We start from the raw sequence: 13,230 nt of genomic DNA, 5'->3' as shown, positions 1-13,230 counted from the left end.
TTCCATGGCAGAGACTGGCTCGTTATTCCAGTGTGAACTAGAATTCAGTCAAGATCTCCAACCTACTAGCTACATACTTAGTTGGAGAGTTCTTTTCTTCAACACAGTCATTCAGAGAGGCATTATATGTACATAGAAAAAACTGCATGGCATATAGGTATGGGCAGAAGTGTTTCACAGATTTTACTGCGGCGAGCAGTCCCCTCCGGGTCATGTAGTAATTTATCTTTGTGGCGGTCAGTGTCTCGATGATGAAGGCTATCACCCTCTTATCTTTTTCCTGTACTTAGGAAAGTACTGATAACACTCTGCAGCTGCTGGCATCAGTATCTAGAATATAGGGTCGGCTTGGATCCAAGTATCCAAGCACAAGAGCCGAGAAAAAGGTTTTTCTTCAGCTTGTCGAATGCTGCCTGTTTGTCCTTGCCCAACATCCACTTTTCCCTTCTGCTCGTAAGTTGGTTCAGAGGTCCCGGCTAATGTAGGAAAGTAGAGAATGTATTGTCTATATTAACCTACTGTTCTCAAAAGGTCATGTAGCTCTTGGAATGCCCTGATGGTTGGTCATTGATGGATCGACTTGGTTTTCTCTGCGTCAGTATCTACCTCATCTGCACTCACCATATGGCCTAGATAACAGACTTTTAACTGGAGGAGTTTGTGCTTAGAGGGCTTTAGTTTCAGACTGGCTTCCTTCAGCTGCTGGAACACCTCCTCCAATTGCTTGCTGCAAGTGGGTGTCAAAGTCGAGGATAATGACTGTGGTGTTACCCAAGTAGAGCAGCAACATCATCCAATGCAAGCTATGCAATACTCGCTACATCAACCTCTAAAAGGTGACCAGCACTAAGTTGGGACTAATGGTCACGACCTTACATTTCCAAAGACTGAAGCGGGTAGCAAACGCTGACTTTTTCTGTGCATCGGCGTCTAAGGGTACTTGCTAAAAGCCGCTGATCAGGTCCAGTGTGTTAAAGTGCCGACGAACAACGCATCGAGGCTGTCATCGATCTGAAGAAGGGAATAGACGTCCTGCTTGGCGATGGTGTTAAACTATCAATAATTGACCCAGAAGAGCTGCTTGCCATTCCTTATCTGGAAGAAAACTATCAGTGAGCTCCAAGCACCACTAGCTTGATGAGTTTTTTGTCTAACAGCTTTTAGACATGACGTTTTGCCTCCCCTTCTTCTCTGGGCTCAGTCGATGTGGTGGCTGGTAAAAAGGACAGGTTCCTTCATCGAGTGGAATAGAATGTTTCACCTCACAAGTTTGGCCCATATCTTCATCTCCGATCACAAACATGCTTTGGTAGCATGTCAGCAACCGTGCCAGTTGCTCAGCCTGTCCCAGCTTTGCGCTGTTTATAATACTTAGTCGTCCAAGTGTTCTAAATGGTACTTGAGCTTTCTTCGATGGTAGAAAGGCTCGGTCCAGTGACCACAGTGATGAAAAAGTCGGTCCCTACAGTCCTAGTCATGGTTCTCAGTCAACTCAATATTTTACTTTATTTATAAGAGAGAAAGAGCCACAGGAATATTGAACTGCAAAACTAAAACGAAAAAATATTTCAAGTTAATCTAAAAAGGCATGTTAAAATGCACTTTACATACCTTCACAATCAGGGTGTACAGTCCAATAGCCTGTCTCTTGACATACTATAGTATCATCTCCAATCATCTTATATCCAACATCACATTCATATTTGACTGTATCATTATATGAATGTCCAAATACTTGTCTTTTAGAGTTGTCTACTACTGGTGGAGGTCCACAGTTTACTTCTGCAACATGCAGTTTTCAGTTTGCACTTCACAATGCAGTGAAAAACTTTGAACCTCTCTCAATTCAGTCTTATTTGTTATTATTTTTAGTAAAAACGAAACTGGAAATAGACAAGTGACAAAATTTTATCTGATGAATGTTGAAGTTTAGTCAATACAGACTGGAACTTGGCTTTAAGTATGTGTTTAGTAAGCCAAACTCATTCAAGTTAAATTCAATGTTTATGTTATACGTCTGTCTCAAAAGTAAGAACTCCCTATTGTACGTACTGCACATAGTACATTGTAATGTTGCATTTCATGGCAGATCATAACCACTAAATGCACAAACTACACCAAAGTTACTGTAGTTAACTATGATTACTAAAACTAACATATTATTTTGTTACTAAATTTTAAAAAGTTCGCATATAAAATTTTGATGATTTCTATTCGTAGGTGTTTGCATTAGATAATTATGCATGGGTTTGTATACCCATTCTATACAACATTTTCGCCATACGATGCCAACACAAGAACAAACTAGAAATTCCACTGTCATACAGCCCACGACCAAAGTGATATTGGAAAAAAAGAAAGGGTACTGATGTTTGAGAAATCAATATTAGCAGTCAAATTGCACTGCAGTGCAATATGATAACTGCAATGGTAGCTGTAATGTACTGGGTGTGGGTGTTATTATATACAACACATAGCAATAATGAAAGGAAAAGATTATATGTTTTTATCTCTCCCCCTGCAATAGGAGAAATGCAATATTGGCCAGTATTACAAGTAAAATGCACTGACATTATTAGAATAACCAATATTATCCCACGACCACACGAGCGGAGCGGAAGTGTGGGAGTTTTATGATAAATGCATGCGCACACAACTTACGAAAATTATTAATCAAAAATGAGACGAACCCTCGTCAAGAAATTTCATCAAAAAATTTAAGCATCGGAATGTAAAGTCGTTAAAGTATAATAACGATACAAAGCACATTTAAACCTATTTAAATATGTTACCAAGTCTTTGTAAACCTTCGATAATATCTTAAAACTTACCCATCTGATCGGATTATACACAAATAGACAGATTAATTTCAACGAAAATCGCCACAAAACACTTGAAAAGCTTGGTTTAATAAAAGTTAAGACCGAAAATTAAAACGCCGAGGGACAGATAACAGAACGATGAAGTATGACAATGTCTTGCGCATTTCACGAAAGGATAACGTGCACTTTTCACCAGTCTATAGCATTGTCGAATTGCCGAAGGTTTTGGCCATTAACATAGGAGTACAGAAATCGTTTCATTTTTGCTGATTTCAATTTTTTCATTTTCATTTGCCAACACATTTAAATACTTTCACATTCTAACTGATGTCCAACGCAGTATAAGTAAAGGCAAGCAAATGACGATGATATTTTTTATCGTTTCTTATGAGATTATAACAATAATTAACTATAAGTTTGGATGACTACAGAACAATGACTACGTAGTACAGACTTTCTAAAAATCTAACGCAGTGTAAGTAAAGGCATGACAATGATATTTTTTCTAACGGTTCAAATGAGATTATTGCAATTATTAATTATAAGTTTGGATGACTACAGGACAATGACTACGTAGTACAGATTTTCTAAAAATCTATATAAATATCACAACTTCGTGATATTGTTAGCTATGCCGTTTGGAAATGTAAACAAAATTGTGCATTGGTTTTTTATTATTACTATATAAATAATATTGGTTATTCTAATAATATCAATGCATTTTACTTCTAATATTGGCCAATATTGCATTTCTGTTTTTGCAGGAGGAGAGATATAAACATATAATCTTTTCCTTTCATTATTACTATTTGTTGTATATAATAACACCCAGTACATTACAGCTACCATTGCAGTTATCCTATTTGACTGCTAATATTGCATTTCTCAACCATCAGTACCCTTTCTTTTTTCCAATATCACTTTGGTCGTGGGCTGTATGACAGTGGAATTTCTAGTTAATATAGTAATAATACAAAACTAATGCACAATTTTGTTTACATTTCAAAACGTCATAGCTAACAATATCACGAAGTTGTGAGATATAGATTTTTATAAAATCTGTAGTACGTAGTCATCGTTCTGTAGTCATCCAAACTTATAATTAATTGTTGTAATAATTTCATAAGAACCGTTAGAAAAAATATCATCGTCATTTATTTTACTTACACTGCGTTGGACATCAGTTAGAATTCCAAAGTACTCAAAAGTTTGCAAAACATCAGTTACTTTGAAATCGGCAAAAATGAAACGATTTCAGTACTCCTACGTTAATTACAGAAACCTTCGGCAATGCTATAGAATGTTGAAATTTGCACGTTATTTTTTGTGAAATGCGCACGACTTAATCGTTCTATTCTCTGTCGCTCGGCGTTTTAATTTTCTGTCTTAACTTTGATAAAAATGAGGATTAGCAAGTTTTAATAACGATTTTCGGCCGAATAAATCTGTCTATTTACGTATAATCTGATCAGATCGGTTAGTTTTAGGAATTTGTGGTAACCTTTCAAATGCTTGGTAACATTTTTAAATAAGTTTATATGAGTTTTGTATCATTATTATACTTAAACGACTTTACAGAAAAATAGTTAAATTTGTTGATAAGATTTTGTTACAAGGGTTTGGTGACGGCCGTTAACGGATAATTTTTCGGGAGTTGTGTGCACATGTGCATTTATCATAAATCTCCCAAACCCATCGCTTCGCTCGTGTTTGGTCGTGGGATTAAAATCATATGGCAAGGGCCCACATGCGCATTAATTAATATTATTTTTTCGCATTTATTTTTTTTCTAATTTCTTAACAGTTAATATTTTTCCCATTGCATGCTATTTTTCATTTCGTAAGTTTCAAATGTACTCTTTCAATTTCACTACGCCGGTACATACTTATTCCAGTTTTAGTAATTCTGTAAAAGCTAAATGCTTTTTACTTTGGCAATTTTATCCTTTGTAGTAGGAATTGTCTCTCCATTCTCTCTTCATTCGGTCAGACAAAGTATTAGATTAACAAAGCCTGATATTTAATTTGTACGCTTGTGTCAGTATTGAGAGGTTGTCTATCTAACCTTTAATTGTGCCAAGCTTCTACTGCAACAGCCACTCTTTTTATACACACCTTAATAAACACATTGTTTAATTTTTTTCTTAATTTTCTTAAACTGCAGAAAAACATTTTTCTCATGGTATTGAATTAAATTATTGAAAATTAGAATGGTAAGTGCTGTATGTATTAAGTAAAAATAAGTTTTTCTGTGCAAAGACTTTATTACTACCTGGACGTTACTGCCTGGATCCATCGCGTGTAAATGCAGTGAAACATGCTACACTTTGCTCTATTGTTAAAAACAATGTTTAGATAATTGAGGAGCAAATATGTATATACATTGTATACATAAATTAAATATATATACATGTCTCTGTGTAGGATTTTGAAAGAAATATTCATTAAACTTTTAGTTTTAAACGTATGCCCTTTTAAAGCTGTCTGGAGCTAATTAGTTAAAACATGTTTGATAGTGGATTTAAAACTTGGTGGACACTAACAACTCCGCACACACAGTTGCTTCTAGCAATACAATAAACAGACCAATTGCTCAATTAGATTTCAATTTCTTTATATATGTCTAAGATAGACTTCAATTTACCTTCTAATATTGGACTTAAGGTACAGTTGGGAGCACGACTCCACTCTCCATTCAGTTGACATGTTATATATGTTGGATCATCAGTGGTGTAACCAGGTAGACATTGGTAGGTAGCTGTCTGTCCAAACTGTGTTCCAGTCATAGAAACCAGACCAGCATTGTCCGGAGTAAGAGGCAATCCGCAGGTAATCACTGCAACAATTACATTAAGCAATGCTTCAAGTTGTAAAACATTAAAATAGAGAACAAGTTTATTTCTCTATGAATCTAAAAATAGTTTTAATCTCAAAGCACCTCAAACCATAAAAATACCAATAATATCTCATAGAATCTGCTAAATTTCGTTTATGTTCATTTTTAAAGAGCACTTCATGTAATACAGGGGTCAATGAAAAATAATTATTGTCGCTTGTTCTGAAAGCAAATAGGGCGCCTGTTTATAGCCCACATCATGAGTTTATTAACTTCATGCATGTATTTTAGCATTATTGTTTTTTGAAGATTAGGCAACACAATTTTAAAAGTAATGCTAGCATTACACTGACTAACATTTTTTGATTGAATGTTGCTCATTCACAATAGTGGTTTTGTATTTTTGTCTTTTCACCTTTGTTACCATGGCTGATTACTCTCTGTGACTTTTTCAGTAATAAAACAGTCATTATGTAATTGAGAGAGAAAAAGCCAAACCAATATTGAAATGCAAAACTGAATCTAAAAAAAGATTTTGAGGCAATTTAAAAATGGCATGTTAAATCGCACTTCACATACCTTCACAATCAGGGTGTACAGTCCAATATCCTATCTCTTGACATACTATAGTATCATCTCCAGTCATCTCGTATCCAACATCACACTCATATCTGACTGTATCATTATATGAGTGTCCAGATACTTGTCTCTTAGAGTTGTCTACTACCGGTGGAGGTCCACAGTGTACTTCTGCAACAAACAGTGCAGCTGACACTCCTAAAGACAGTCAGAGAACCAATTAAGTTTGCTGTATGTGAAAAACACAAAGCTGAGACAAGAATTAACATAGCAAATAACAAATGCGTGTATAGGGGGCATACATGCAGTCAGACATGGTACATTTTGTTCTCCCGCAATATAGTGCATAGATGATTGAAGAGCGTGAATGTATGATCTCTTACTGTGACACTGGGGTAGAGTTGTCCACTCCTGGTTAGATTGACACTCTATAACAGGTTCTCCTGTCATTTCATAACCTGACATGCATGTATATCTAGCTTCTGTACCGGTAGCAAGTAAGACATTGCCACTTTCTATCTGTGGTGCAACACCGCAATCTATTTCTAGAAACATAAATATAACATGTCTCTGTATCGGATTTTAAAGGGCATGTTAGTTGAACTTAATTTTAAATGCGTACAATTGTATATAAACATAAAATAAATGTATATATGTCTCTGCATAGAATTTTCGAAGAAATATTCATTAAACTTTTAATTTTAAACATTTGCCCTTTCAATGCTGTCTAGAGCTAACTAGCTAAAATATGTTTGATTGTAGATTTACAACTTGTTGGACATTACCAGCCTTGCACAAAAAATTGATTCTAGGAAAAAATAAACCAACTACTTGCTTAGTTCGTTTTCAATTCCTTCATATATGTTTAAGACAGACTTCCATTTACCTTCTACTATTTGACTCAAGGTACAGTTGGGAGCACGACTCCACTCTCCATTCAGTTGACATGTTATATACGTTGGATCATCAGTGGTGTAACCAGGTAGACATTGGTAGGTAGCTGTCTGTCCAAACTGTGTTCCAGTCACAGAAACCAGACCGGCATTGTCTGGAGTAGAAGGCATTCCACAGGTAACTTCTGTAAAGAGATATTAATAAACCAAGAAGTGTCTGACAATAGTTTTCATAAATGTTCAACTTAAATGTTTTTAAACTCATATCTTTTTCTCCAAACTTCCACTACTGGCTCTTAGTTGATTTTCAACTGCTGACATAGTAAAGTGGATAACTTTAGCTTGCTCCAGTTTTGAACAGTCAACTTAGAAACATTTTTATACCTGAGTGAAATGTTTAATATGTTCACAAGTGCCACCGATGGCTTGAAAATACGTTTGCATGAAAGGAAAAAACTGGGCTGGACTTCATTGCACATTTTCAGCAGCTTACTCTGCATTTTGAAAATACTCTGCCTAAAACTTATGAGCTGAGTATCTATTATGATAGCTATCATAATCAGTGCTTTGACATTGTGCTTTGACTGAGAGCATTATGTCACAATACTTATGGAATAAAAACTTATCAACATCTAGTAGGTAAAAATGTTGTAAGGATATACAAGTGTTTTATTTAAATAAAAATGTATACAAATTTTTGATGCATGTCAAAGTGTTGTAACTACATGCAAGTGTTGTAGGCACATACATGTATTGTAAGTATATATAAGTTCTTAATGTATATAAAACTTCTTTAAGTACATACGAGTGTTTTAAGTACATAAATGTGTTTTATGTACTTAAAAGGGTTGCTAGGACACAATATGGCACCTACATGTAAATAATATTAGCACTTCAGCAAATCATGCAATAGCTGTCATAACTGATAGTGATGTACTTTCACAATCAAGATGTTCTTAAGCTATGTTCATGAAAATATGTCACCAGCTGAGAATGATGTACCCAATAACATTAATAAACAGAAATTAATTTACGTCCTCAGAATCTGATTATTCAGGAAAATATAAACTATAATATTGTTATAACAAATGTTTGCATTCAGTTGGCACCGTTCAATATTGACTTACCTTCACAATCAGGATGTACAGTCCAATGTCCTGCCTCTAAACATATTATAGTATCATCTCCAATCATCTCATATCCATCAACACATTCATATTTAACTGTATCATTATACGAATATCCAAACACTCGTCTCTTAGAGTTGTCTACTGTTGGTGGTGGTCCACAGTTTACTTCTATAAGTACAGAACTTAGCACCTTTAATCATTATTGGTTTTATTAGATTATCAAATTTTTATAGAAGTTTTGAAAAGGCAGGTAACTCCCAATTCAATAGTAATTCTGTTTGCTGGGAATAAAGCAAACCGTAAGGATACTCTTAATAAAAACATTTAATAAATACAGTAGCTTTAAACATTTGATACCTACTAGTACTGGCATCGTGTAATATTAATAGCTGTATGACAATAATATATTTCCTTTTGGGGAACTATGCTGAGATGAAGATGGAATAGCCACTGCTTATTAACATCAGTAACAACGGTTAGTAACAGCAGTTTGTCTTGCAGCAGCAGTTCTTTTACAACAGCAGGCTCTTTGTTGTCTAGTAACCTGCCATGAGTGTATTGGCTTACAAGGACGTAACAAATAAAGATGGTAAAATGATGAAATGCACCCTAGAACAGAAGCTTTTTTTAATACACTAACTGCTAGAGAAATTTAGGGTATTCAACATAATGATACATGAGTGAGCAAATCTAGCGTAACAAGATAAAACACTATGATAATTTTCCTACTTCGCCGTCTGAAGCCAATACAAAAATAATTTTAAAAGAATATAATCTCTGCCTGTTGATTGGTCTATAAAGGTTTACTCAGGGACTCCCACTTTATGTGAAAGTTTTTGTTCATTTCTTTCACAATAAGGTAAACTTTGTCTAAACCTCAGGATAGAGCTGAAAAAAGTACATGCACTTAGGAGGTAATCAACCATCTGTACACAGTAATCTTCTCTTTTTCTGAAGATACACAAATTCTAATAACTGAACATTCAAACAATACACAAAGAGTAGAAACAACTTTTATTGGTTTATGTAATAGTTGAGCATGGCTAAGACATTCGGTCAGATGTATGATACTTGAGTTCCTAGCAACAGGATGTTGTTTTAGTTAGAAATTTATCTTTACATCTGCTGTCATGGTAACTCCTTATAGGCTGTTTGGTCCTCTGTGAATAGGAGTTATTCACTCCTACACTAGTTTACCATATATGAAAAGTGACTGACTTGGAGGTGTAAAAGAGCTTAGATTATCCCTGGCAACAAACCAAATACAATCTTTGCACATCAGCACAGACTCTAACAGACTTAAAATCATCCAGCAGCCTCGTGGTTTCTACCGAAACCATTATTCTACACCAAACGGGCTCTGAAAAACTTGCAAATATCTAGCAGATTCTTCTTTGGCTTCTGAGAAGGCTCAGATGCACTGCTTCTGTATTAACAAAAGGAGTAGCACCGACGATCTAAACAATTTTCAGAAATGATTATAGGCTGGACAACTTTAGTATGATTAGAAGTGACTTTTTGTAGAATAATTAAATACTAGTTTGTACACGAGCAGCTACACAGATCAATGACAAGCTGAAACTAGTGTCACTATTAATAGCTAGGCAGGTGATTATTTATGCAGTTAAATAAAGACTTGCTTCTATAAGCAGTACATTGTTCCTACACGGTATTCTTTTATTCAATGTTTCATTTAAGCTAACTAAACACTGTTCATGAAAATAAGCCATATTTGGGCCCGTATTCCTTGGGGGGGTGGCCAGCTCAGCCGCCCCAAATTTTTAGGAATTTTCCGTGGCTAAGTACAGTCAAACTCAGATAACTCGCCCCCGGATAAAATGTAACATTTCATCTCGAACACGATGTTAATTCGAACAAATTTGTTTGGTCCGTTCCCACACAAAAATAAATTGCTTCAGATAACTCGACCTCAACATCATTTATTCGAACAGCTATTTGCCCAACGGTTATGAAAACGGTTTTATTGCTGTAGAATATTACTTTATTCTAAGCCATAGAGACAAACATCAACTTTTAGTAGTTCCTAGGCGTCATTATTATCATCATCAGTGGCAAAATATTCTTGCTAAAGGTTGACTTGCAACAAAATTCACATTACAGTTATTTGGTATCAAAAGATTCACCATGTCTTACTCTGTTCTGCTGTAGGTGCCAAATGCGTGAAAATGTGATTACAAACTCTTTAAAGCTCAAAAACGAAAAGCCGTAGATTGGAATTTCTTTATTTCTCTGACGTAGTCATTACAGTTTGGTTATCGTCTTGTCACGTGATGTTCTAACGTAAATTGAAAAGCCAATAAAAAGCTCAACATAAAACTTATTGTAGCACTAGTTTATGGCAAACACTTTGGGTTTCACCGAAGACCCCGTATCAAATATAGATGCTCGCTACTTTACAGTTTTGTTTTGGCATTATTCAATCATCAAGTCGTAATCTGATCATGTGACCCAAAACTTCGCAAATAATTTTTGCAGCACTTTTTGATTATCACAGGTAACTAACAGGCTCGTCATGATTATCAGACAATGATATGTACTCTTTCGAGCTAAGGTTAACAAGTTTAACAATTTTTTTATGGTAAGTTATAAGATATCAGTGCTAAAAGTGACAGCATTCCAATGACGATAAAACAGACGCGTAAGAACAATAGACATGGTTTTATTGAATGCGTGAAGTATATTTGTGAAAATATTTCAACGAATGAGGTCGCATGAATGTGTAAACAGAACCCATCCTGTAGCAACTACGTCCCATTTGAGCCGTTTTGGAAAGTGAATCCAAACTACGGCGGTCCCGTGTGGCTGCGATTAACTGTTCGTTTTTTAGCTTTTAAAAGCATGTAATCACATTCCTATATATTTTGCACCTACAACACAACAGAGTAAGACATGGTGAATCTTATGATACCAAATAACTGTAATGTGAATTTTGTTGCAAGTCAACCTTTAACGACTTTTATAAAGGTTTGCTAAAGGTCAAGTTTTACCAAAAATCCGCTTGGCCATGTCCCATCGAAACCGTGGAAACCTCCAGATGAACTTAAAATAAAATCGGCAAAATTGATCTTTGTTAAGACGCTTAAAAGAAAAAGATGTTTTCTTTTCTGAGCATTTTGACCGCAATCAAGTTTTGCTTAATTTAATCTAAAAACGTCCTGGCAGTCACATCACCTAAAACAAAACAAGTTAAAAAATAGAAAAATGTTGATACTTTCCGATAAAAAATTTTCAAACTTCACATGAGAGGCTCGGCTGAGGCCCTACATGAGAAAAACCTGTTGGGGGCTTACACCGCCCCCTCCACACCCCAGATGTTCATAATTAGCCGCCTAACATTAGCCGTTCCAATTTGCAGCCAGTGAATACAGGCATGGCCCTACTAACAATATAGTTTGATGTGCTTCGCTAATGAACCTAATTTCTGACAAGCACAATGCTAGTGGATTCAGGTTGAGTATAAAAAAGACATCTATTATTGCAAAATACATCTCTTTGACAAACAGGATAGTTTTAATTGAATGATAATATTTTCTCCCCATTGTATTACTTTTTATTCTAACAAATTACTTATTGATTGAAATCTTTGATAGCAAGCTTTTTTGATTTTTCTCATAGTAACAAATGAAACGATAATAAAAGTAAAAAAGTGCCCCTTCACAATAAAGAAATGACTCCAAATATCAATGCAGTCATAAAAAATGATCCCACATATTTACGTAATCATAACTTGTACACAAAAACTCTGCAATTGACCTTCAAATTATAAATACAGATAAATTATCAAATGACAGAAATAAATATTCAAATAGCATTAAATGTGTCATTTAACCAATATCATGTGATACATTACATAATATTGCTGATTGACTAAAAGTGTAGTTGGGAGTGTGACTACAAGTTTCTTTTTGCTGAGATGTTATACATGTAGGATTCTCAGTAGGGTATCTGGGTAAGTATTAAAGAGATACTATTGAGCCAACAGATGTTTCAGTATAAATGACTAACCTAGATTTTTGGAGTATAGCAAGCACTCCCCAAGTTGCCTCTGCATGTATAGTAATAATATATGAAAAATCAAAACCCTAACTTAAGCTCACCTTCAACTATATGTTGGCTTTTAGAGCAGTTGGGGGCATGGCTCCATGTTCTATTTAACTGACAGGTTATGTGTGTTGAATCATCAGTTGTGTAACCAGGTAGACATTGGTAAATAACTGTTTTTCCAAACTGTGTTCCAGTCATAGAAACCAAACCAGCATTTGCAGGTGTCAAAGGAGCCCCACAGCTTATCTCTAAAAATGGCAAGATACCTTTGAACCTCTCTGAGCTGTTTTGAACATTCTAGGCTCATTTTAACTGAATGGTTGCTTCCTTTGCACAACTTTGCTAAACACTGTTCATTTGTAAAAATTTTTAGTCAGCACCTTCCATAGTTGGTGGAGACAAAGAACAATTGGGAGCACGACTCCACTCTCCATTCAGTTGACATGTTATGTATGTTGGATCATCAGTGGTGTAATCAGGTAGACAGTGGTAGGTAGCTGTCTGTCCAAACTGTGTTCCAGTTAAAGAAACCAGCCTAACATTGTCTAGCATAGAGGGCACTCCACAAGTTATTGCTACAATGAAGCACGGGTGAAGCAATAGTGGCTCTGCCATAACTAAGTCTCAAGAGACCTTGACCTTCCAATTCAGACCTTCCTTATGCGTTGAGTACCAATAAGTTTAGTCCGAGCCTTTTTGTATGGCTCCTCTTTCATTTTATGCCACTCTTGATATGATATTTCTGACATTGCAACAAATACTTTCTTATTTTATAAAACAGAAAATAATTGACCTTGAGAAGCTAAATGAGCATCTAGTTTTTTGAGTTAGCATAGATACTATGCTATAAATCATTTTTATCATCAGTAAGGCCAGTAAAGGTGTAACATGGAACATTAAAAAAT

The 13,230-nt window shown here is 35.3% G+C and overlaps 1 protein-coding gene across 1 annotated transcript in view; it reads right to left on the bottom strand.

Annotated features, from left to right (window-relative positions):
* Positions 1–1,150: 1,150 nt before the first annotated feature.
* The window catches only part of LOC137402849 (sushi, von Willebrand factor type A, EGF and pentraxin domain-containing protein 1-like), a 74,338-nt gene continuing 62,258 nt past the window's right edge, over positions 1,151–13,230 (bottom strand). The window contains exons 9-17 of the mRNA XM_068089358.1: positions 12,706–12,900; positions 12,379–12,573; positions 8,258–8,428; positions 7,124–7,315; positions 6,621–6,782; positions 6,238–6,435; positions 5,467–5,658; positions 1,612–1,782; positions 1,151–1,425 (exon numbers count right to left, since the gene is read on the bottom strand). Coding sequence (XP_067945459.1) covers positions 1,151–1,425; positions 1,612–1,782; positions 5,467–5,658; positions 6,238–6,435; positions 6,621–6,782; positions 7,124–7,315; positions 8,258–8,428; positions 12,379–12,573; positions 12,706–12,900 — 1,751 coding nt within the window. The remainder of the gene's footprint in view (positions 1,426–1,611; positions 1,783–5,466; positions 5,659–6,237; positions 6,436–6,620; positions 6,783–7,123; positions 7,316–8,257; positions 8,429–12,378; positions 12,574–12,705; positions 12,901–13,230) is intronic.

This window comes from Watersipora subatra, chromosome 8 (genome assembly GCF_963576615.1).
Source record: "Watersipora subatra chromosome 8, tzWatSuba1.1, whole genome shotgun sequence".
Classification (NCBI taxonomy): Eukaryota; Metazoa; Bryozoa; class Gymnolaemata; order Cheilostomatida; family Watersiporidae; genus Watersipora; species Watersipora subatra.
This window is presented reverse-complemented; position numbering and strand designations above follow the sequence as displayed.